Here is a 26,474-nt window from a genome sequence, read left to right as displayed (position 1 = left end):
CTCTCTCTTTCCCTTTGCCCCCCTCCCCTGCTTGCATGCGTGTGCTCTCTAGAATAAAAAAAATTTTTTTTAACTGACCATCCTGAGAAATGATACCTTTCCTGGTGGGTGTATTTACCCTTCCCCTGAAACACTGCGTGTCCGGTGCTCCAAATGGCAGGGAATTTCAAGAGCCTCATTGTAGAATGTGCAACCACATGGAAATGTTTCAAAAATATCCCATTTCATGATATTCAAATATAATATTAGACTTTTGTAATACCTGAGAAATAATGCTCATTTTATGAGCAGGAAAAAAGGTAAAATCAGCTGAGTGTAGTTAAAAAAAATCTCATCATCATTAAAAGGAATTAATCTAACTTTCTCATTGCAAAGTACGAGAAAGCCTTGTATACCGATCATATATAAGTGAACAAAATCTTCTTCCATCTCCTGTTGCAAAAACCTATTCAGTGAGTAACTCTGAATCAGAAATCAAAACAAACATGTAGTATCTAAGTATAGTCTTCTGAATACGGGGCTTTTTGGTTGACTATCTAAATATGTGATAGTCTTTGAGGAAGTCAACACAGTTATCTTCTTGTGTTAAACGTATTATTTAGAAACAATCAGGCAGCAAACTTCCAAAAAAATATGCTACAAGTCTTGATACAAGGAGTGTCATCGAACCCATTTGCTGAAGGTTCAAGGAAGCATTTTGAGTGCTGTTAATGTGAAAAGCAGTTTGTACACAGTGAAGCTCAGTAAGAAGCAGTGTTCACAGATTTACCTATAAAACCACACACCTCTCCCTCTCAAATATTTATCCTGCCAAAGTTAATTGGGCCAAAGCAGATAAAACCGTTCAAGCATGGAAACCAGTAATTGTTTGTAATTTGTAAAGAGGATTACGCACATGCGGTAGTTCTAGAGAAACTACCTGTCTGTAAAGGAACACAGTTACAGCAAAGTGTCCTACAAATTCACGCTCTTTAGTATATGCACTGCCAAAGTGAGCTCTTTCGCATGTACACGGCAAATATGCACTTTTTAATAGTCTCCTTACGTATAGGAATGAGGCAAAGTATCAGGGTCCTGGGGGAAGCGATGATGACAACTCTTGCCTACGTTCATCAGTACAGTACGGAATTTCAGGGGTCACATCTCAGCTGTGAGCTCACACAGCAAGTATCAGATTTAGTTTCTACAGCTCCGTCTGCATGCCCAGTGACTAAATCGGCAAGTCATCTATGCCCTGGTAAAGTTGGAACAAGACAAGTTTCCCAAAGGTATTCGTTGGAACAATTGTGGAAATTGCCCTGCCGCTGCATGTAGACACAAGACTGAGATCCAAGCAATAAGACAAGCTGTGTATACATGACATGAATCCATTCATGAATTTCTTCTAGTACATTTGAACTGGGCATCTGCTCTGTAGCAGGTACTGCTCATGGGCACCCAATGGGATCAAGAGTAAAGGCCCCACCAGCGCAGGCCGTGAAACAACAATGTATGCTTTATACAGTAAGCAAATGAGAGTAAATAAGTTATTGTCCAATCCTAGTTGTTTAGCTGGAAGACCTCTCCAGAATGGTAAGCGTAAAAATGCTGTAAATAAAATAAACAAAGTCGCTTTTCCATTCAGGGTGATGGACAGTGGGGATGTTTGCATGTGGCTGCTGTGATATCACTGCAACACCATGCCAAGAAATTTCTTCACAAATGTACAATGAGGCTTTCAGTAAATAAGCCATGAAAAGTCCGCATTTAAGAATAATAGAAAATGCCACCAACTTGAAACGCTTTGGGAGACTTTGCGGATTTAGGAGGAGGCTTTAGGAGAATTTACAAGAGCAGTAAACACTGATGCATTCACTACGCATCTGCAGGGACTTCATTCTTCTGGACAGAAAAATATGCTTCCCACACATTGTGACTCTATTATTTCACCATTAACTCTAGAATTTATACGAGTGCAGGATCATTGCCCAGATCCGGCATACAGCTGGCACCGTTCCAAACCTTGCAAGTAATTCTCAGGCCACTGAGGGGACCTTAACTCTGAAAGCCTGGAAATTATGCTTAATTGGTTTGCTTTTGTCATCAGTGGACAATAGATGATAAAAGGTAACATTTATACCTGTCAGGGACAAGCCACCCGGGAGCAGGCTTCCTTGGAGTCAGCACTTGGAGATGCAGTCCTTCCGAGGGGAGTGATAAACTATTATTTGGTTGAAAGAAAGATATGCCTTCCTCTCGTGGTCAGCCTGCATGCTTTCCAGATTCACATATTCGGTTCCCTAAAGGGAATTAAAAGATGTACCTGTAGGGGCGCCTGGGTGGCTCAGTCGGTTAAGCATCCGACTTCGGCTCAGGTCATGATCTCGCAGTTCATGAGTTCGAGCCCTGCATCAGGATGAGGCTCTGTGCTGACAGCTCAGAGCCTGGAACCTGCTTTGGATTCTGTGTCTCCCTCTATCTCTGCCCTTCCCCTGCTCATTCTCTCTCTCTCTCAAAAATAAATAAACATTAAAAAAATTTTTTTAAATGTACCTATAGGGCCACCTGGGTGGCTCAGTCAGTTGAGCAGCTGACTTCATGATCTTGCAGTTGGTGGGTTCGTGCTCCACATTGGGCTCTGTGCTGACAGCTTGGAACCTGGAGCCTTCTTTGGATTCTGTGTCCCCTCCCCCTGTTCCTCCACCACTCACATTCTGGCTCCTCTGTCTCTCGAAAATAAATAAACATGAAAAAATTTTTAACTTGGTTCCCTAATACATGGCTTCATTTCCCCCCATCATCATCATAGAGTGACCTTCACTGAACTCTGAGTATGGATGGACTTTCTCATCACTTCTTTTTTGCAATATCCATCCCTCGGTGTATGCTTATTTTCTGACAGGGGGATTTAAGTTTTCCACGCAGAGATGTTGCACAGAAATGGGTCTTGTGTCTGTACTGTGTTATGTTCTTTTGAGTTTGGCTATAAACAAATCTCCTAAAAATCAGAACAAAAGGACAGAAGTAGTAAGTCAGATATCCAGTTGTCCCAGAACTCCTGAAAAAGAATCATTCCAAACGGGACTACGATATGGAATCTGTAAAATGATCACTGTTTTCCAATCTTGTTCTTGTTCATTTTGGGGGATTTTAACCCCCTAAATCAAATTAATCTTGTTTACCAGATTAAAGATGTATCTTACGAGCTATTCAAACCTTTTCTTCCTTCTTGCCTTTTCCAGATTCGGGGTACCTGGAGGGCATGCTTGGTTAGCAAGACCTTCATAAATCTGATGACTACTGAAGCTTTAATAAATTACCATACTTTTGATGATAAAGTGGGAGTAGGAGGTGTTTACTATGGCTCCCTGTTGCCATCATGAAGGTGTGTTATTTACAGGTAGTTTTAAGCGTGCATAGGAAGTGAGATGTGACTGATCTGTAGTTAATGAAAGGCTTTAACTCCAAAATTACAGAATTCAATTGATGTTACGGGGTAGAGGGGCACCTGGGTGGCTTAGTTGGTTGAGCATCTGACCTCGGCTCAGTTTGTGATCTCCACATTCATCAGTTCAAGCCCCGCGTTGGGCTCTATGCTGACAACATGGAGCCTGGAGCCTGCTTCAGATTCTGTGTCATCCTCTCTCTCTGACCCCGCAGTCTCTCTCTCTCAAAACTAAATAACCATTAAAAAAAATGTTATGGAATGGAAATGACAAAAGGAAAATAAACTGCCTTCCCTTTCACCATTCTGAGACATGTCAAAAGATGGTCATGTCTCCCCTCTCTATTTGCCTCTTCTGGAATAATTTCCACAAACCCTTTCCCTCCCTCTTCTCCCTGACCACCTCTGAAATGTGTTCAGCATACCTAGGAAAAAGCATCTATTTTCCAAGTTCTTGTTCTAATGCATAAAACGTGTTTCATGTTCTGTTCATTTTTCTAAGATTTTGATGATACTCAGTTTAACTTCTTAATAACATATCTTGATGATTTTTCAATGGCTGAGATGATTCTAGTATAGCCAACGCATTTCACAGTCAGGACAGTAACTTTAGCTGAGGTCAAAGGATACATTTTGCATGTCTTGATTAACCTTTAGTTGACCAAGGCAGTGCATATCCTACTTTCTTCCTCGGAATCAAAGATTTCAAGCCTCTTGTGTGTATTTTGAAGTGACTTAATCTGCTTGAGTTTTATTTTTCCTTCGTAACCATGTTCTCAGCTCAGTCTGGGATGTTGGACCTAAGTGATGATTTTTGAGAAAATCGTCAGGCGAACCTCTTGGGTAAGAACAGAGGAAAAGCCAAGGATTTGACTGCTAACTGTACCCAATAACACAAAAGTTGGGTATGGCTGGGGTTCTAATGGATGCCCAACACTCTCATAGTTTTTTTTTTTCCTTAATACAATAATAAGGATGGAACACTGATTTCCTAATATCAATGTTGTGCTTGCTGCTGTGCACGCTCACATCTGGCCTCAAAGGAGGGCAGTGTGAGATGGAGGTTGGCATTTAAATGGTTATATTACCTCCCAGCACCAGCCCCTTCATTCTCTGTGGCCACAGCCAGCAACTTGGTATCATCTTTAGGATTCTACTTGACTGAGGTTCTTATTCCTTCCTTCTTCCATCACTGTGTCCCAGAGCAATGGATTTTTCTACTGGGGTATGTTTCGCTGATACAATGGATATAATTTGGGAGTCTTTGATGGAAGGACTTGAAAGAGTCATTAACTTCATTTTGCTTCATTTGTTTGCCAAGGCAAAGAATCCCAAAGAGAATGGCTGTGAAAAATACGAGATCTAAATTGACTGCCTTGAAGCTATGCATTTCAGACATCACAGACTGGGGCTGAGCTGTCTCTGGAGGATAGATGGATATGAAATTTCAACTATTATCTAAGGTTGGTGTTCCCCCAGTCTGTGCTCAGGTCTACCCTATTCTTCTCTCCTCCAGTCTTCTGCCTTTGGGCATTGCATCTTTGCAGTTCAGAATCCTACTTTTTCCTGGGAGTTGAAGGTTTCAGGCCTCTCTTCTGAGTATTTTATTTTATTTTATTTTTAAGTGTATTTGTTTATTCTGAGAAAGAAAGAGCACAAGCAGGGAGGAACAGAGAGAGAGGGGCAGAGAGAGAATCCCAAGCAGGCTCAGCGCAGTCATCTCAGAACCCAGTGCAGGGCTCAAACCCACGAACTGTGAGATCATGACCTGAGCCAAAATCCAGAGTTGGACACTTAACCGACTGAGCCACCCAGGTGCCCCTCTCTTGTGAGTGCTTTAAAATAGTCTTATCTGCTTGGGATTTACTTTTTCTTAGACATTTTTAGCCTGAAGAAGAAGAGCCAAAGTCAAGAAGAAGAGCCCGCGAAAACAAGTAGTATTTTACCATTTGCTTACTTAACTCATGGCATCTTTTTCATTGGGTTCAAATGCTGGTAACACTGCCAGCTGGGTGACCTTCAGCAAGTTACTTAACTTACTGTGCTTATTTATATCATGAGGATAATAATCATACCTGCCTCATAGAGTTTTAATTAGTTGATAGGCTTAAAAGTATTTAAAATGGTTGGGGCACCTGGGTGGCTCAGTCGGTTAAGCGTCCAACTTTGGCTCAGGTCATGATCTCGCAGTCCGTGAGTTCGAGCCCCGCGTCGGGCTCTGTGCTGACAGCTCAGAGCCTGGAGCCTGTTTCAGATTCTGTGTCTCCCTCTCTCTCTGACCCTCCCCGTTCATGCTCTGTCTCTCTCTGTCTCAAAAATAAATAAACGTTAAAAAAATTTAAAAAAAAAGTATTTAAAATGGTAATGGGCAGGGCATCTGGGTGCCTCAATTTGGTAAAGCATCAGACTCTTGGTTTCGGCTCAGGTCACGATCTCACAGTTTGGTGAGTTCAGGCCCCGCGTCAGGGTCTGTGCTGACAGCGTGGAGCCCTCTTGCAATTCTCTCTCTCTCCCTCTATCTCTACCCTTCCCCTGCTCATGCTGTCACTTTCCCTCTCAAAACTAAATAAACTTAAAAAATTTTTAAATAAAAATAAAAACAAAATGGTCATGGGCATATAGTAAACTCTCAGTATGTGTTGTTACTGTCATTATGACTATCACTAATAGGATTATAATTTCTAAAGTTCAAGACAAAAGTAGGTTTTCAGTATACTAGCTTTTTTGACATTAACAAAAGCTATGAACATAGGCTGCCTACCTGTATGAAAAATAAGATATGTACTACCACTTTAATTTGTGTTCTACATTTTTTATAAAAGGAATAAGCCACAAATGGAGGTTTCTAAAGCTAGATCTCAGAAAATGGACACGAGACACTTCTATTTATAAGAAAGGATAATAGATTAAGTAGAAAAAATTATACATAAAAACATTTAGTGTAATTACCAAATGCTTAGGATTGTATGAGATGAGAAAGAAAGTTGGGTAGGTTATTAATGCAGAGTTTCATGTGTTTGTGTGTGTGTGTGTGTGTGTGTGTGTGTGTATGTATGTGTGTGTGTTAGACGTTAGCTAAGCATGGACAAGATAAGTATTGCCAGGCACTTTCATACTTGATCTTGTTCCACAACACTGTGAGATTGTTGGTTATGGATTAAAAATCCAAGGCCTACATAGGCTAAGTCTTCAAACACAAATCTTCTTAGTCTAGCATTCATTACTTTAGACTCAAGTCCAGTGCTCTTTAAATTTTTTTTTTAACGTTTATTTATTTTTGAGACAGAGAGAGACAGAGCATGAACGGGGGAGGGTCACAGAGAGAAGGAGACACAGAATCTGAAACAGGCTCCAGGCTCTGAGCTGTCAGCACAGAGCCCGACGCGGGGCTCGAACCCACGGACCATGAGATCATGACCTGAGCAGAAGTCGGACGCTTAACCGACTGAGCCACCCAGGCGCCCCTGTGCTCTTTAGACTCTACAGCAATTGTACGCATACTAGGCACAAGGGAGACACAGAACAAGATAGATATGGTCCCTGCCTTCTTAAAGCTTCCAATTTAACAAACAAGGCACACTCCAAAAAAGTAATTGGAAGTGTTAAAAAAAAATAAAAGAACTTTTAGGCAGCTGAAGGCAATGGTGGCCACAAAGCTATCAGTCTCCCACGATATCTTCCCTAAACAAGAGGGGAAATAGAAACGTACACAAAAACCAAGTCTTCAGTGTAACTTGAAGACATAGAAGGCCAAAACTTCAAACTAAATGTAGGTTAAAAGAAATAAGTCACCGAATCCCCATGTGGCAGCCACTAAAGCAGGAGAAAAACTGTGGGAAAGACAGAAAAAGGCTAAGGCAGTGGCACTGATTTAACATCAGCCTCGGAAAGATTCAGTCCACTTTAGTCAGAATGCTCTAAGAAAGCAATAGTTCAGAGCATGGATTACAAAGAAAGGGATTCAAAAGTGCTTATGGTTTAAGGGGGGCAGTCTTTGAAACACAGAGCTTCTAGAAGTGAAAAAAAAGTCAATAAAGGAAAGAGAAACTCCACTTGGCAATTAGGTGGTGAAAAGGAAAAGAGCTAAAAGGGGATATGTAGGGTCTTACAGAATAGAAGAGAAACATAAAACCAGAGGACATGTCTCACCCCTACACAAACAAACAAACAAATCTGCTTAAAGTGCTGGACTTTGTTATGGTGGAAGAAAAGATTTCACTAAGCTGGCAGTCTTGTGAAATACTCCAATACCATAAAAAGTGAACAAAGAGAAAATCAACAAATCCACAAAGGGCTGTTTTAAAAAATCAGAAAACAAAATTTCACACACATTTCGTTAAGTTCCCATGAGAAAAATAACCATACAGCAGAAAAGAACAGTAAGAATTAAATATAATCAAGCATACATTAAGGATGTGAAAAACCACCTTGTAAGAAATGTAAAAACTAGGGGTGCCTGGGCAGCTCAGTTGGTTAAACGTCCGACTTCAGCTCAGGTCAGGATCTCATGATTTGTGGGTTCAAGCCCCGCATTGGGCTGTGTGCTGACAGCTCAGAGCCTGGAGCCTGCTTTGGATTCTGTGTCTCCCTCTCTCTCTCTCTCTCTCTCTGCTCCTCCCCTGCTCATGCTCTGTCTCTCTCTCTCTCTCTCTCTCTCTCTCTCTCAAAAATAAAAAAGTAAACATAAAAAATTAAAAAAAGAAATTTAAAAACTAAGAAAGGAAATAGTTAAAAAACCAGGAGATAAGAAAAGAGAGTAGAGTTGACTTAATTCAGGAAAGAATTAAAGAAAAGACAAAATTATCTCAGAAATAATCAGGTGTAATACCCAAGCAAGAAGAGATTCAAATGAAATACAATAAGGGGCAGTGAAGAAGACAAGAAAACAACTGAGATGAGGAACAGGAGATAAAGAAAGAAGTAAAACTGATCAGAGAGAAAGTGGGGAAAATGAATGACAGAAAAAGTGAGAATAATTTCATATTATCAGAAGCTACCTACCAGAGTGAGTTAAACCCATCCACAGCCAGATTAGAGCCTTGTGAGAGATTTTGAGCTAGAGGCACCTAGCTTGTTCACGCCAGGATTTCTGTCTCACAGAGACTGTCAGATTAAAAAAAAAAAAAATGTCTGTGGTTTTAAGCCATTTTTTTATGGCTTAAAAACAATCTGTCTTTCTCTCAATGTACTCCTCCTCTCACATTTTATTATAAACACCAAGAAGCACCCAGGTGGCACTAAGTTTGGGGGTAATTTGCTATATAGCAGTAGATAGTACAGATTTTTGTACTTGGATGTCTGGTACTGCCATAACAAATAACTAAAATATGCACGTGGCATTGAAACTGGACAGCACATTTTAAGGAGGGTGCTGGTGAATGTTTAAGATGCCTTGAACACGCTGTAAAATTTTGGACTTTGAGGAAGATGCTGGCAAGGGCTCAAGAGAAAGTGAGGCAGATGTTACTGGCAACGTGAAAAAAGGATATTCTTGTGATTTGGTGTCAGATTGTAGCTGTTGTTTGCAGTTCCGTGGAAAGTAGAAATCGTACCTAATGATCAGGGTCATCTACCTAAGGCTGTTCCTATGCAAAATATTGAAGGTGCCACCTGGGTGCTTCTTGCTGTTTATAATAAAATGTGAGAGAAGTACATTGAGAGAAAGACGGCTTTTGAAAAGCAGCCAGGACTTAGGATTTGGAAAATCCTCAGCCCCTACAATTGCAAATAATGCTACAATTAGGAAATGGCTTCTGAGCAAAGATCAAATCCAGAGCACAGGAAAACATTGTCTAAAAATGAAGCCAAGGGTATGGCTGTAAAATCCCTTGTTAATACTTAAGAAATATCAAAGGTTCCATTTAGATCCTTAGAGTTATTTCAATCATACATAAGACCCTTTAAAGAGATTAAGGGTATACCTCACAGATCCTTTAAATCAAAGCCTTAAGGGTGCTGTCCCATAGCCCAGTCTGCCATAGCACAAGGTAGGAAAGGATTTATCTCAAACAGATCTGTACGTGTGGCTTTTCTCTAATGGAGTGAATTCCACTGAAATTTACAGAAGACCCATAGAGTTAATGAGAAAACTATATCAGCAAAAACATTGCCAGTTTGGACTATAAGGGACAGAGAGAAAAGAAAATGAAAAGAGGCTCTTAGATTCCTAAAATTCTACTTGAAGCTAGCAGGCTGAGAAAATCACTCAGCTGCACATGCTGACTCGGAGGGTGAACCCAAAAGCTGGCAAATGGAGTCAAGTGCCTAAGCCTAATCAAGAAACATCAAACATTTTGCTGGCTGGATTCCAGAATTCTACAGACCAATATGACTCCTTTGTGTTTCCAATCCCTCCCTTTTAAATAGGAATATGAACAGTGTTTATTCTATGCATGTCCCACAATTATACATTGGGTGTGTTGGGGGGAAGGCACCTGTCTCTTTTAGATTTACGAATCTATAGAACAAGAGGAACGGCACCCAAGGAGCTACACCTGCACTGGATTTAGGTGATGAGCTTCTCAAACTTGAGCTGACACAGTAAAGGTTTATAAATTTTGAGGACCTTGAGAGGGGGTGAGTGTATTTTGCCTATGAAAGGGAAATGAATCATAGAGGGCCAGAGAGCAGGCCGTGGTAGGCAGCCTCTAAGATGTTCCCAAAGATCCCTGTTTCCTCCTGGTATTCAAGCCCCTGTGTAGGCTAAACTGTTTATAACCAGCTTCTAATGAATAGTATATGACAAAAATAAAGGGATGTCACTTCCAAGATTGACTTACAAAAAGATCGTGGCCTCTGTCTCACTCACTCTCTATCCCTTGTTCTGAGAGAAGACAACTGCCATGCTGTGAACTGCCCTATAATGAGGCTCCCATGGTAAGGAACTGGAACCTCTCACCAACAAGGGGCTGAGGCCTGATAACAACTACCAGAACTCGGAAGTAAATTTTCCCACAGTGGAACCTTGAGGTGACTGTAGTCCTGGCCAGCAACTTGATTGCAGCCTTGTGAGAAACCATGAGACACAGGATCCCAGCTAAGCAACCCTCTGATTCCAGACTTCTAGAAACTGTGCATAATAAGTGTTGGTTGTTTTAAGCTCCTGAGTTATGAAGTTATTTGTTTGTTGAGCAACAGGTAACTAACACACTCATGTATTAAAAGAAAAATATTTTAAAGTTTATTTATTCTTTAAAAAAATTTTTTTAATGTGTATCTTTATTTTTGAGACAGACAGAGACAGAGTATGAGCAGGGGAGAGGCAGAGAGAGAGAGGGAGACACAGAATCAGAAGCAGGCTCCAAGCTGTCAGCACAGAGCCCGACGTGGGGCTTGAACTCGTCAACTGCAAGATCATGACCTGAGCTGAAGTTGGATGCTCAACCAGCTAAACCACCCAGGTGCCCCTGTTTATTTATTCTTGAGAGAGAGAGAAAGTATGAGCAGAGGAGGCACGGAGCGAGGGAGAAAGAGAATCCCAAGCAAACTCTGCACTGTCAGTGCAGAGCCTGACGTGGGGCTTGAATTCATGAACAGCAAGATCATGCATGACCTGAGTCAAAACCAAGAATCAGATGCGTAACTGACTGAGCCACCCAGGTGCCTCAAAAGGAAAATACTTTAAAATTTCTCACAAAGCACAGCCCAACTATATGCCATGGACATGAGACATACCTATAACTACGTGATTCAGAAAGCCCCAAACTGAAGGAATAAGAAAGGTATACTAAGCAAATGGAAACAAACAGAGAGCAAGTATAGAGATTCTGATATCAGGCAAAGTTTAACTCAAGCCCCAAAACAGCAGATGTGACTGAGGACATTTTTGTGTGTGTGCTAAAAGCCATCATACAAAATGAAGATACAAAGAAATGAACATTTGTGCACTAAATTACACAGAAACCACATTTAGGAAACAAAAACCACCATATATGCAAGAAAACATATGTAGACACACACTGACAGTAAAAGACACTACTATGATACTCTCAGTACAAGACAGATCACACGGAAAAAAAATATAAGGAGACAATAACTGAACAACATAATTAATAAGGTAGATGTTATGAATGTATATAGAACTGCATATCTTGATGTACATTGTGTTCAAGCATCCATGAGACATTGATAAAATTTGATCCTGTCTTAGGTCACAAAGGAAACATCAGTAATTTCCATTTAGTAGAAATATTACAAACAGCATATCTGCTTACAATACAATAAAACTGGAAATTAATAACAAAACAAGCAAGCAACTAAACAAAACAAATTGGCTCTTTCACCTGGAAACGAAAAGGCCTTCTATTAAACAACACCTGGGTGAAGGGGAAACAGACTGAAATTACAGAATCTTGAAGAAAAGAGATACTGAGGGGCGCCTGGGTGACTCAGTTGGTTAAGCATTCGACTTCAGCTCAGGTCATGATCTCGTGGTTCGTGAGTTCGAGCCCCGTGTCGGGCTCTGTGCTGACAGCTCAGGGCCTGGAGCCTGCTTCGGATCCTGTGTCTCCGTCCCTCTCTGCCCCTCCTCCGGTCATGCTCGGTCTCTCTCTCAAAAGTAAATAAACACTAAAAAAAAAAAAAAAAAAAAAAAAAAGAAAAGAGGTAATGAAAACAGTACACATCAGAATCTATGGGATATATTTAAAGCATCGATCACAGGAAAATTCATAGATTTTTTTTTAAAGTAGGAAAAGAATAAAGTCAGCAACAAAGGAATAAAGTAAACCAAAAGAAAACATAAGAAACTGTAAAGATGAAGGTAGAGGTTACAAACAGGAAACATGACCTTAAAAGCAGAGATTCAGAATAGAAAGCAATAGATGTCATTAATAAACCAAAATCCCATTGTTTAAAGAAAAATAACAAAACGGACACATGACTAGCTAACTTGTTAAGAAACAGAAAGAGATAAGGCACAAATATATAAAATAAGAAATGATACAGGTAGCAACTAGCCATTGAAACAGAAGAAAAAAAGTTTTAAATCCTGAGACTACTTCAGAGACCTCTATAGAAATGACTTCGAAAATCAAGATCAAATGGATAATTTCCTAGAGAAATATACATTACCAAAATTTACTCCATTTGAGTTAGAAAGACCAATTTCCCATTAAAGAAATAGAGAAAATCATTAAGGCACTACCCCGCAAATAAAGAGCAAAGCCTAGATGTTTTTCCCAGGGAGATTCTAGAAAACCCTTGAAGATATGATACTTTTAGTGCTCTCTGTATTGTTCCAGAACACGGAGAATAAAGGAAATGTCCTAACTCCATTCATGATGCAAAACCTAATAAAGACATTAAAAGAATGAAAATCACAGGCCAATATCAGTCAAGAATGCAAATACAAAAAAAACCCCACACAAACATAAAATACTAGCAAACAAAATCCAACATCACAGTAAGAAAATAATATACCATGACTGAGTGGGATCTATTCCAGAAATGTGGGTCAATATTAAGGAGCCAATTAGTGTTCTCCACCAGATTAATATATTGACAAAAACAACCCCACCCGGTCATCTCCACAGATGCTGAAAAAGCCATTGACAAAATCTAACAACCATTTATGCTAAAGCCTCTCAGTAAAATAAGAATCTGAGAACCAAAGAATCTTAGTCTTTTAACTAAGGTATACGTCCTTTGGTTCTAAAACCATGCGATGTTTGGGTAGCTCAGCCGGTTTGGTCCAGCTCTTGATCTCGGCTCAGGTCATGATCTCCCGGATCGTGGGATCGAGACCGGAGTCAGGCTCCGAGCTGGCGGCACAGAGCCCACTTGGGATTCTCTCTCTGTCCCTCTTTCTCCACCCTTCCGCTGCTCGTGTGCTCGCTCTCAAAATAAACTTTTAAAAAATTGAAAAAATAGTTTTAAAACCAGTATCTTATTTGATGGCAAAACACCAGAGGCGTCTGCACTCGTAGCAAAGGCAGGCGAACAAGCAAACGAGATCTCAAGAGTTGGAACAATTTTCTGCTCTCTCTGGACCACTTCTGTAATTCAAAATTGCAAACTAGAGTAAAAGTTCTCTCACCGGTGCCTCTCCTACCTGGGACCCAGCTAGACGGCAGTTAGAGTCCACAGGCTGTGCAGTGAATACTGGTAACAGTGGCTCTTAATGCCTTTGCTTGTAGAAGCGCTGAGAGAAGCCATGTTGACTCATTGTGAGAGGAGGGAAAAGAACAAAGAAGGAGGGAGGTAGGAATGGAGGGTTAGGGAGGGAGAAAGGATGAACGAGAGCTAGCAGTGAGAACACCTGGCCATCAGGGGCAGAACATCTGACCAGGACATGGAACGGTGTTGAGCGTAAATGTCAGGTCACTTCACTCCAGTGAGGGCATCCACGGTTAGCTCAGCGAACTGGATTTTCACGCAGTCTAGCAAGGTCCACTTTCCTCTTGAAAGCCTCTCACAGCAATAAACAAGCTGTCTAGGAAAACGAGCGATTCTGATCCCTCTGCCTGGCATTGTTGCCTAAAACAAAGCCCTGCAAATTTGGAAGAGTTGCGGGGCTTGATGACATTTCCCCTCCCTGTCTCCTTCTGCCAATCCTCGGAGGTAGGCCAGTAGCGTTTGAGGTAGGAAGACAATGAAATTCTATCATGGAAGAGATACTACATCATGGAAGAGAAAATGGCACTGCCTGACAAGCACAGGCTGTGGAGTGGAGGAGGGAAGAATAGGGCTGAGCGAATCACTGAAGCAGGACAAATCGTGAGCATCTCCCTCTTGGCAAGAGGTTAGGTGGATGGATCGAGCAGCGTCTCCCAGCTACCGTGGAGGCGCAACTCTAAGGACTCACTTCTCATCTTAACATCCACTTACCCCCTCCTTCGTATAAATGTCAGTCTTATAACATGTAATTTGTCACATCTACATACTTATGTTTTGGAGCCTCCTTTAGGATTGTCAAAGCCCATGTGCTGCTCATAGTTTTCTGGTTGTATTTCTAAGGAGCCCATTCATGATTATCTATCATGGGCTGGATGAGGGGCAAGAGGACAGTTGAGTGGGGCTTTGCCCCTAGCCCTCTCCTCTTCTCTTCAGAGCACTGGGGGTTTACTTGTACATTTTGGATTTCGGGCTAACTTTCAGTTGAAGAAACAGCTCCATTTTCTTCTATGCCCACTTGTATACCACATGAGAATTTTGGAATATATATCCTGGAACAGAATTTCTGGGTTATAAGGTTCAGTATGTATGTAATTTGACTGCATATAGCCAGGTCACTCTGGACTCTCTAGACTGCTGATGCAGTGCACACCCCCACCAGCGGTGCAGGAAGTGTGCTATATTCCCACCTCCCTGCCAGTATTCAATATCATTTAACTTTCCAAGGCATAGGTAGTATCTCCTGGTGGTTATAATTGGCGTTGCTCTGATTACCTGTGATTGTGAACTTCTCTATTAATTTGTAAGGCTTTAGGCTTCTTTGTTCTGTATATTGTCTGCTCATATCATTTGCTCATTTAAAAAACTGAGGTTTATTTTCTGGTTGTTTAGCAGGAGATCCTCGTACACTCTGAAGCACTCCTCGGTTTTAGACATTGCCACCCTATTTCTCTACGTGCAAACAATCTGGAAGGTCTCGACTATGATGTGGCTTACTGAAGAGAAATACTTAATTTTGAGGTAATCAGATTCATTAGTTTTTTTAAATATTTATTTATTTTTGAGAGAGAGAGAGACAGAGAGAGAGAGAGAGAGACAGAGAACTCTCACAGGTGCACAAGTGGGGGAGGGGCAGAGAGAGAAGGGGACAGAGGGTCTGAGCGGGGCTCAAACTCATGAACCTGAGATCACGACCTGAGCCAGACTCGGACATTTAACCAACTGAGCCACCCAGGTGCCCCAGATTCATTAGTTTTTTCTTTCATGGTATGTGTTTTGGAGGTTTTGTTTATTCTATCTACCCTCCCACAAGCAACAGAGATATTCTTCCATGTTGCTTCTAATTAACTTGATAGTTTTATTTCGACTCTTACATCATTATCACTCCACAGATTGGTCATAAACTAATGTGCTGAAGAAGGAGAGCATATTCTGTTGAAAAAGTAAGTCAGATCATGTCATTTCCATGTTCAAAACCTGGTAATGGCTCCCCACTTTAGAGTAAGAGCCAAAGTCCAATCAGTGGTTTAAAACCGATGGTCCTTTGTGGGGCGCCTGGGGTGGGTCAGTTGGTTAAGCACCGACTTCGGCTCAGGTCATGATCTTGTGGTTTGTGAGTTCGAGCCCCGTGTCAGGCTCTGTGCTCAAAGCTCAGAGCCTGGAGCCTGCTTCAGATTCTGTCTCCACCTCTCTCTGCCCTTCCCAGGTTCATGCTCTGTCTCTCTCTGTCTCTCAATAATAAATAAACGTTACAAAAAAAAAATTAAACCAATGGTCCTTTGTGATTGCTATTCCCCTCTTACCTGTCTGAGCGCCCCTCCTATTTCCCTCCCGTACTCATTCTGCTCCGGCCACACTGGCCTCCTCTGTGATCCTCAGCTATGTCAGGTACATGCACACATTAGGCTGTTCTCTACTCCTGGCATGTTCTTCCTGTGTATATTTGCATAGAGAACCTCTTCATCCCCTCCAAGTGTTGGCTCAAAAGTCATTCAGTGTACGTTCCATCCCCACCACTTCTAATCTCTCTTGCGTTGACCTACATTTTTCATATTTCTCCATACCATTCATCTTTTCCTAACATAACATATAATTTACTCATTTATTATTATGTGTGTGGCTTATTATCTATTTCCTGCCACTAAAGTGCGAGCCCCATGGGAACTGGGAGTTTTGTTTTTGTCCCATCTGTGACCCAGGGCCTAGATCACTCCACGTCTGGCCCAGAGAAGCTCTTTGGCCCCATTTGCTGAATGATGGGTCGTGTGACTCCTTCCCAGCAAATGGTGACAGTAGCAGTGGCCTCCATTTCCTCTGTACAGAGGCGGTTGTACTGTCGGCATCTAGCCCTGTGGCCAGTGCTGTGCCCCCACAGAACATGATTTGGGGCATCATCCTTGACGCTGGGGTTTCCAAGCCTCAGCAAGAGTTCCTGAGAGCTTATAATATCCTTTTCCTTAAATTCCTTAATGTAACCAGACTTTGTTAGTGCAGTTTGTTTGGTTGCTTATTTATTTAATTATTTATTTAATTTGAGGGAGAGAGACAGCGGGACAGAGGGAGAGAGAGTCTTAAGCAGACTCCATACTCAGTTCGAAGCCCAACGTGTGGCTCGATCTCACGACCGCTGGGATCATGACCTGAGCTGAAATCAAGAGTCAGATGCTCAACTAACTGAGCCACCCAGGCGCCTCTGTTGGTGTAGTTTATACCATGTATTAAAGGGTACAAATACACACCTGAAATAAATCAGAATGAAAATGTCACTGAATTCAGGTTCCCTCAAGAACTCGTATTTATTTATTTTTAAAGTTATTTATTTGGAGACAGAGAGAGAGAGATTGTGTGTGTGTGTGTAAGCAGGGGAGGGGCAGAGAGAGAGGGAGAGAGAGAATCCCAAATAAGCTTTGCACTGTCAACACAGAGCCTGATGCAGGTCTCAAACTCATGAACCATGAGATCATGACCTCAGCCGAAACCAAGAGTCAGATGCTTAACCGACTGAGCCACCCAGGCACCCAAGAACTCTTATTTAATTCAGTAAACTGAAAATGAAAAATGGTCCAGTCTCCCCCAAAGTAGACAGTGTGGTCACATATCTTGTCAAAGATGGTCACAACATGTCCTCTTATGCTCTTTTGCAAGGTAAATTTTCCACTTCTCCTATCAAAAGATGGAGTCTTTTCCCCTTTCCCTTGAATCAGGACTGACCCTGTGACTTGCTTTGACTAACAGGATGCAATGGAAGTGACACTTTGCCAGTCGCACCTTGCGGCTTCCCTGGTGACTCTGTCAAAATGCTGCAGTGAGGCTATCGCGTAAAGAAGCTGATCTACTCTGCCTGAGGATGAGAACTAAGGTGCCCTGGCCGATAACCAGAACCAACTGCCAGCCATGTGAGTGGGGATCCTTGTCGTCCAGCCAGTGCCCCAGCTGACAGCAGGCGTATGAGTGAGCTCAGGTGAAACCAACAGAGGGGCTCCTCTGCAAATTCACAAAACGGTGAGAAATAATATTTTGTTGTTATTTCGAATCGCTACATTTGGGGGTGGTTTGCTATTGAAGGGGATGAGAATATGCCACCCCAAAATATGCTACTTTGGAATAAGGATTATTTTGAACTGAAGGCGATTGGGAATCAACGGATCCAGAGAGAAGCCTTTCAGAACTTATCTACCTAAAAGCAGAGCCCCCCAAAAGAACTTGATTGTCACAATTGCCTCCTCAGGAGCTGGAGACAAGAAGTCAGCACCACACCCAAACAAACCTTGTCACAAGACTATCATATCTTGGGGCACCTGAGTGGCTCAATTGGTTGAACATCCTACTCTTGATTTTGACCCAGGTCATGATCTCACAGTTGTGAGATTGAGCCCTGCGTTGGGCTCCACACAGGTCATGGAGTGTGCTTAAGATTCTCTCTCTCCTTCTTCCTCTGCCCCTTCCCCACTTGCACTCTCTGTTTCTCAAAACAACAACAGCAAAAACAAAACAAAACAAAACAAAAAACAGACTATCGTACCTGTGTCCCATCTATTCTCCTAAGGACCCATTTGTCTTTCCCAAAAGTTGTTCCGTTTACCGTAAGTACCTTTCCTACCCCTCTCATCATCTATTAAGATGGCATATAAGCCCCAATTCTAACCACCCCTTTGAGTTACTTGTCACTCAGTTATTCGTCACTGAGTACTCCTGCAGGTATGCAGCATTGCAAATGTAAATGAACTTTTTTCCCTCTTATTAATATATCTTTTGCTAGTTTAATTCACAGGTCTCAGGTACTGAACATAAGAGGGTAGAATGAAAGGCTTTTCCTCCCCTACATTGTGCAGCAATAGAGAAGTGATATAAGCAGAAATACTGCTTATCAGAGCCAAAACCAGTGTATCTTTAGGGTTTTTTTTTTTTTTACCAGTAGTTTTGAGACAAAAAGTTGTAAGTTGTTCCTGGTCAGCTGAGTCGTATGGTGATGCTAGGACAGAATCAAATGAAATTCTGCACACATAACAGTGGGAATAGTTTTTGTTTGTTCACTGGGGACAAATTACTTATTTTATTATCTAAATTTTAAATCCTCCCAAGAAGATGTCTGGTTGAGGAAAAAAAATCACAAAAGAAAAACTAACAGAGAGGACGACCTAAAAGAAAAATGGAGGGATTTTTTTTCAACACGGAAGTCAGACAAATAGACCATTTAAGTATCGAACAAGACATTTTAAAATAAATCACGAGGAGGTGACACTTGTGCATAGACTTGAAGGCAGTGGGAAAGTTTAGATGCAGGTATCTGGGAGAAGAGGGTACCAGATGGAGGGTTAACCAGTACAAAGGCCCCAATTATTGAGTGCACCTGTTACATCCTTCGTGAGATTGGCTTATGATACTCATTTATGGTGAGAACAGTATAGAATAACACAGTTGAAGATAAGGTAAACTTGAATAAATCCCTTATTTTTAGTATAAAAAGGGATACAATTTCGACTATAGAAAAGCAACTTCTCCCTCACGTCTAATAAACAAATGTTAAATCCTGAGAGAACATCAGTTTAAGTACGTCTGAGTCCAGAATCTGATTCTCATCTATGTTTTTAACTCAAATCACGTCCCTGACCAAGCTGCTCTCTGGGAGTCTAGCCCCCCATCTCTTGTTCTGAGCCCCTGCCTGTAAGTGTGAAAGCAGGTAAAACTGGCAAACACCGTATGCAACCGGAATCTCAAATATCAACTTATTCTGAGGAATCTAGGATTCAAAGTTGTTGCCGCATATCCTGAGTGCTACATTGTCTTTATAATCCAGTAGAATTCTTAATATTGGAGGAGAAAGTTCTGAAAATGACCTAAATGGGTGTCTAGTAGAGAACAAGAAGTCGAGTGTAATTAATATTGTAATGTGCTTAAAAACCGAAATAATGGCTTTTAAAAAGAAATTGCCTTCAGTAATTTCATTGTGTGAAAACATTCGCTACATTGAAAATTTCAAGGGGCGCCTGGGTGGCTCCGTTTGGTGAGCGTCTGACTCTTGCTTTCTGCTCAGGTCATGATCTCACAGTTTGTGAGTTTGAGCCCCTCCTTGGGCTCCATACTGACAGTGCAGAGTCTGCTTGGGATTCTCTCTCTCTCTGTCTCTCACTCGCTCTCTCTGCCCCTCCCCCTCCTGCATGTGCTCTCTCTCTCTCTCTCTCAAAATTAATTAATTAACAAAAAAAGAAAATTTCAAAGATACAGATAAGCAAAAATAAGCCAAATGCAGTTCTGCTAAGGACAGATATATACTCTCTGTATATTACTCCATTCTTGAGTATAGACTTATAAATGGGCTCAAACTCTATGCACTATTTTGTAACTCATTGCTGTACCTCATTGATAGATCATGAAATTTTATCCTTGTCAATAAATACATGCCTTTATTAATCATTTTTAGTGGCGACACAACAGTCCCTTATTTAGCCAGTACCCTGTTGGTGGACATTAAGTGTGATTCTGTAAATACGGAATGGTTATCATAACATTATTTCCATATTTATGTCCATGACTATCTTTCAAAGATAAATTTCTTGGAAATGGTGTAAGAGGAGAGATATCAGTCACACGCGCTCTGGTGCATTGCATCGCACTCTCCATTTTGCCCAACCACCAAAATTCTTTTTAATTTAGAATTAAAATTTCTTTTTAGAATTTAGAATTTATAGAATTCTTTTGAATCACTGCCAACTAAATAGGGAATACGTTGTGTCTAAGTTTTAAAATTTGGAGTTTTGATTATTAGTGTTGGTTAAATAATTTCCCACAGATAGTAACAATAATTTCATAATCTCATCTGATACCCAGGTCCTATTAAGATAGTTCCAAATATCCCGGGACACCTGGGTGTCTCAGTCGGTTAAGCGTCTGACTGTTGGTTTCGACTCAGGTCATGATCTCACGGTTTCATGAGTTCAAGCCCCACATCAGAGCTCCTGCACAGAACCTGCTTGGGATTCTCACTCTCTCCCTTTCTCTCTCTGCCCCTTTCCCACTCGTGCTGTCTCTGTCTCTCTCAAAATAAGTAAATAAACTTAAAAAAGATTGTTCCGACTATCGCAATAATGTCTTCTATGGTCATTGTTTTTTTTTGTTTGTTTGTTTTCAAACCAGGGTCCCAGCACAATTCATGCATTGCATTTCACTGTTATGCCTCTTCTCACATTTGTTTTTATGACATTGGTTATTGAAGATTATTGGTTTGCAAACTGGCCCCCAAACCAAAAGGGCAGGGAGAGACTAAAGAAAGAGGCGACCCACTCCAGATTGGTAGGTGGCAAATTTAATAAGCAGGGGAACTTACATATGAGACTTACCAGGGCAGCTACAAGAAGAGTGGGTCCCCGCACCTGCCTGCCGGAATCTTAAAATTTTATATAGAAGCCTTACCAGGGTTTAGTCGGAAATACATTCCAGATGGTCTCAGTAACACCTTACTCTCTCAAGGCTTTGTTCTTGAAGTAACTCTTTGTGTGGGGATGGTGGGTAGAACGTATATTCCAAGGACATGGGAGGGAGTGAGAGCCCCTGATTGTGCAGGTCTAGCTCACAAGTCAACCTGCAGTCACGTCCCCTTGATGACCTCCTCTAACAAAGATTCTAGGCCAGCTGTCCTACAGAATGTCCCACATGCTTCACTTGTCTGATTGTTTCTTCCATGGTGTAATTTAACTCGTCCTCTCCTAGTCTGTGATATAGATAAGACATTTGATCTAGAGGCTTGCTTAAACATTTTTTTAGAGAGAGATAGCACTCAAACAGGGAAAGGGTTAGAAAGGGAGAGAGAGAGAGAATCTGTCATGGGACTTGATCTCAGGACCCTGAGATCATGACCTGAGCCGAAATTAAGAGTCAGCTGCTCAACCGACCGAGCCACCCAGGTGCCCTTAGAGACTTGGCTAATGATGCTGTGTACTTCATATTTTGTGCTATTGAGAAGCTCTTAATTCTGGGTTGTCCCACTATTAGTGGATGCCAGGTTTGATCCCTTGGTTATGGTAGGGGATTATCAGTTTCTCCATCGTGAAAGTACATTTTTCCCCTTTGCAATGTGTAAGTAATCTGTGGGCTAACACATTGATTAGCACCATGCAAATATTCTGTTCCTTAATAACTTTCATCTAATAGCCTTCATATCCACTGATGATCCTTCCTGAATTATATATTACATCGGAGACTGCAAAATGGTGGTCTTATAATTTTTTCATTCCTTTTCCATTTACTAGCCGGCATACTTTTCAAAGAAGCACCTTCCTTTCTCTTTCTTCATATTATTATGCACTCTTGTATTTTTAGTTACTCATTTTGCTAAAATAAATCATTGTTATTTAAATTTTTTTTGATGTTAAAATTGCCCTTTCAAAAGCCAGCTCTTGCATCTTTTTGACATGATGCCAAGTAGTCTTTGAGCATCTTCTAGTTTTCTAGTACCGTGAGATGTTCTTATGCTCACTTTGCACTTTGCTGTCTCAGATCTGTGGAAAGAGAATTCCAGATTGAAGTAACATCAAGTGCAAAGGTCCTGAGGTAGAACAGTGCTAATCATGTGACAGAAGTACATAGGAGAGCAGTGTGACTGGAATAGTTAGTAGGGGAGAGGGGTAAGAGAGGGGTCAGATCTTGTAGGGTGGGTCTTGTAAGTTAGGGTAAAGGTTTCAAATTTGACTTTCAGTGAATGGGAAGCCATTGAATATTTTGAATAAGGGAGTCATTTTATCTAACTTACCTTTAATGGGATCCCTCTCGTTTCTTTGTGGACACTGGAGAGGGGTTAGAAGCAGAGAGACCAGTTAGGAATATATTTTAATTCTTCATGGGAACGATGAGGTGACTTTGACCAGGCAGACTGACCAAAGCATGAGAAATGGTTGATTGATCCTAAATACACTTTGAGGCTAGAGCAAACAAGTTATGGGATGCAGAAGAAAGCAAAGAAGCTAAGGAAGTTAGACATTTCTAAAAATCAGCAGGATCATGAAAAGTAAAACTACAGAAGGGCGTTAAATAAAAAAAAAAAGTAAATGTTTAATGTGAATAACATTGAGTTATTTCAGGGAAGAATCAGGTGGCACTTATTATTTACAGGCCTGCAATACAATAAAATATATTATTTGGTTTTCGTCCTTGTTTCCTGGCACAGGATTCCCTAAAAACCCTTGGAATTTCCTGAGCGTTAAGAGTGTCTTTTGTATGTTAATGAGATGACTGGCTCCTCATCCTTCCGCACCCCTTCCGCCACCCCTTGCTCTATGTGTCTCTTCTGTCTGGCTGTTCCCCAGTTGTAGCCTTTGTAATAAACTGGGAATAGTATAGAAAGCACTTTCCTGAGTTCTGTGAGTTGTTCTGGCAAATTACTGAACCAGAGGTGGGGGATCCCGGGAACTCCCACTTGGTAGCCAAGTGAGAAGAAGTGTGGGTAACTGGGCGTTTCAATATTTGCAACTGGTTTCTGAAGTGGGGGCAGTCTTACAGGACTGAGCCCTCAAGGCAGGGGGTCTGCCCTAACTATGGTTAGTTAGTGTCAGAACTGAATTCCATTGTTGGACACCTAGTTGGTGTTAGAGAGTTCTAGAAGGGGTGTTGGAAGAGGCATCGTAATATTTGGTGTCTGGAGGAAAAGTGGAATCGGTCATTCCTTGTTCAGAGCGTAGGTTCAGGTTTCCAACAGGCAATAGGAGCTTGCAAACGTGACCCACTCCTGTTTTTCCACCGAATGGTCCTCTTGTGTCTATCTCTGCAGCTCAAATTTGGTTCAGATCGGTACTTCTCGGTTCCTGTGTTACGTGAACGACAAAACAGTAACTTCCAATTCCGCTGTTTAACCTTTCGAAGAAATACAATACATAAGAAATACATAAAATAAAGAACCCAAATCACAGGTTTTAGCTCAAGAAATAATCACAATAATATCTACCAATCCAGATCAAGAACTAGAACGTTCTCAGGACTCCCCAAGTGATCTTTGTATCCCCTCTCAGATGTGAACCCCACTCTCCTCCCTAAAGGTAACCTCTGTTTGAATATCCAGCCCCAAAGATTACTTTTGCCTGTGTTTGAATTTTATATAAATTGAACGAGGCATTATGTACTCTTTTATGTCTGGATTTTTTTTGCCCAACATTGTATTTATGTGAGTGATTCATCGGTATCATTGCACGTAGCAGTAGTTCATTAATTTTTATTGCTATGGTTTGTATAAATATGCTCAGTTCATTTATCCACTCTCCTGATGGCTGAGCAGTTTCCTGGATTTGGCTGTTCCCATAATACTGCAATGAACATCCTTGTACATGAATTTTGATGCACAGATACATATATTTCTTTGGGTATATATCTAGGAATTGACTTACTGGATTATAGGATATGTGGTACATAGTGAAAACTTCCAGTTTTCGACAATGGTGATATCAGTTTATACTGATTGTAGTCCCAGCAATACATAAGGATTCTAGTTGCTCTATATCCTTACAATACTTGCTATTTTTTATTCTTCATTTCAGCCATTCAGTAGGTATATTGTGGTATCTAATTGTGGTTTTAATTTGCACTTTTCGAAAAGTAATAAGGTTGAGCCCCTTCCCGCATATCCTTAGGAATAAAGGAAATATATGCATTTAAGATTATAAATTCCCTTAGATGCATAGCTTTAGATGCATTTCAAAAGTTAGCTTGTATTTTAATTATTATGTAGTTTGGGATGTTGTCTAATTTCTATTGTAATTGCTTCTTTGACTCATTGTCTACTGAAATTTACATTGTTAAATTTCCAAACAAAAGGGGATTTTCTGGTTATCTCTTTGTTAATGATGTTTTTCTTACTTCCACATACTCTGAATGATTTCATTCCTTTGAAATTTGTTCTATGGCTCACCATACGCTAAATTTTGGTAAATGTTTTCTGACCCCTTGTGAAGAATGCAGTCTATAATTGTTGGGGTCAATATTCTACAAGTGTCAAATTAGAAGAAGCAGGAATGAAAAAAAAAAACACCATAAAGCTCTAGGAGATTTGTATAATAGGACACATGAAGTTGACCTAATTTGGCATGTACAGAAGAAACAGAAAATATTCCTGATCACAATAACACAAAAGTTGAAATTAACAATAAAAGTAGAGGCTCATCTCCGCTGGATCACTCCCTTCCGTAGCCTGTGCACTGTCTATCACGAGCACACCGTGGCCAGGCCCCTGCGCACCCCGCTGCGCCTGCTAGCCGCTGTGGCCCTGACTCTGGCCCTGGCCGTGAGTCCCGGGACTGGCAGGAGAAACAAGTCTGCACTGGTGGGCGCCCCGTTGGACGCCGACGTCAACCAGGAGGGCAGGCGCTGAACTCAGCGGGTACAGCAAGGGGAGCAACGACGCGTACCCCAGCCGCGCGAGGCGGGTGGTGGGTGCCCGAAAGCAGGCCGTGGCTGGGTTGAACTACTTCCTGGACATGGAGATTGGACGAACCAGATGTACAAGGCCCAGCCCAACTTGGACACCTGTCCCTTTCATGACCAGCCACACCTGATGAGGAAAACACTCTGCTCTTCCCAGATATACACTGTACCCTGGATGGGCAAGACATCCCTGGTGAAGTCCGGCTGCCAGGATGCGTAGAGGACCCTGTGACAGGCTGGGTTGCTCGGGCCCCCTTCTGCCACCCCGCTCCTCCTTGTAGAACTCCTAATCCTTGGAAGGGTGGCCCTGTCCAGGTGATGTCCCCTCAGTGTGCTGGTCCCAGGAGACAAATAGAAAAGGATTCTGGGGCATTTTTTGGAAAGCAAAATGTAATGCACTCGTTCTGCTGTATCTTCATCAATAAAAAGTCACATCCGCTAAAAAAAATAAATAAATAAATAAAATAAACTAAAAGGAGAAAGAAAAAATTACCACCTCTAAAGTAAAAGCAACTTCTTTCCTGAACAACTGAGCTAGGAGGGGAAAAAAAATCATAAAAAATAAATAAATAAACAAAAAAGTACGCTTACATAAATGCTGTATATCAGATAAAAATTAAAGCATTAGGCAGAGAAAAAAAAATTTAGCCCTAAATGCTTACATGAATAACCAAGAAGAAATAAAAATAAATTACTCAAACTCAGTAGGTTAGAAACGAACACAAAATTAAACCTAGGGGAAGCAGCAAGGAAATGAGGCAAAAGCAGAAATTGTTGATCTAGAAAACCTCTGTATTTAACAAATAAATCAAACAGCTTATTCTTTGAAAAAGTCAATAAAGTGGATAACATTGTTGTATTAGGCTTAGACTTTGGTTATAAACAACCCCTAAGTCCCAGGGGCTTAGCACATAAATTTTATCTCTCATTCACACAAAGTCCACTGTAGTTTAGAAGACCGTCCAAGGCAAATTTTGCCCCCCAACACTACCTCAGCATTTCAGCCTGCTTTGACTTGGGATTGTGTCCTATCAACATATGCCCTCCATACTTCCTGTCCATGAAAGAGAATCCGGAAGCTTCCGCGGGGGCTTTTCACTCTCAGCATGGGATGTTTCCAGGACTCTAAGGAAGAGAAATTTTATTACACTCTGAATGGGAGCTCCTAGTTTAATACCCTGGGAATGTGAGGAGCCAGCGGGTCTGGGGTAAAGGAGACATTCTCTAGCGTGGCCATTTTCTTTGCTCAGGAAGTCAAGCAATGCAAGAAATAGGAAAACACTCACTTTTTGACGCTAGTGCTTCCTACAGAAAGATTGAAAGTGAAATCACTCCTGGGGCACCTGGGTGGCCCAGTCGGTCGAGCATCCGACTTCGGCTCAGGTCATGATCTCGCGGTTGGTGAGTTCGAGCCCTGCATCAGGCTTGCTGTTGACAGCCTGTCAGCGCAGACCCCACTTCGGATCCTCTGTCCCCCCTCTCTCTGCGCCTCCTCTGCTTGCACCAAAACTAAATAAATATTAAAAAAAAAAAA

General features: G+C 41.4%; 1 protein-coding gene across 1 annotated transcript in view; it reads left to right on the top strand.

Moving 5' to 3' along the window:
• The window catches only part of LOC122235262, a 99,432-nt gene extending 73,506 nt beyond the window's left edge, over positions 1–25,926 (top strand). The window contains 5 exon segments of the mRNA XM_042973940.1: positions 16,318–16,508; positions 17,273–17,355; positions 24,578–24,877; positions 24,879–25,021; positions 25,024–25,926. Of these exon segments, the coding sequence (XP_042829874.1) occupies positions 16,318–16,508; positions 17,273–17,355; positions 24,578–24,877; positions 24,879–25,021; positions 25,024–25,160 (854 nt within the window). The 3' untranslated portion in view covers positions 25,161–25,926.
• Positions 25,927–26,474: the final 548 nt, after the last annotated feature.

The sequence above is a fragment of the Panthera tigris genome, chromosome X (genome assembly GCF_018350195.1).
Source record: "Panthera tigris isolate Pti1 chromosome X, P.tigris_Pti1_mat1.1, whole genome shotgun sequence".
Taxonomy (NCBI): Eukaryota; Metazoa; Chordata; class Mammalia; order Carnivora; family Felidae; genus Panthera; species Panthera tigris.
Note: the sequence above shows the minus strand (reverse complement) of the source record. Positions and strands in the feature narration are given on the sequence as shown.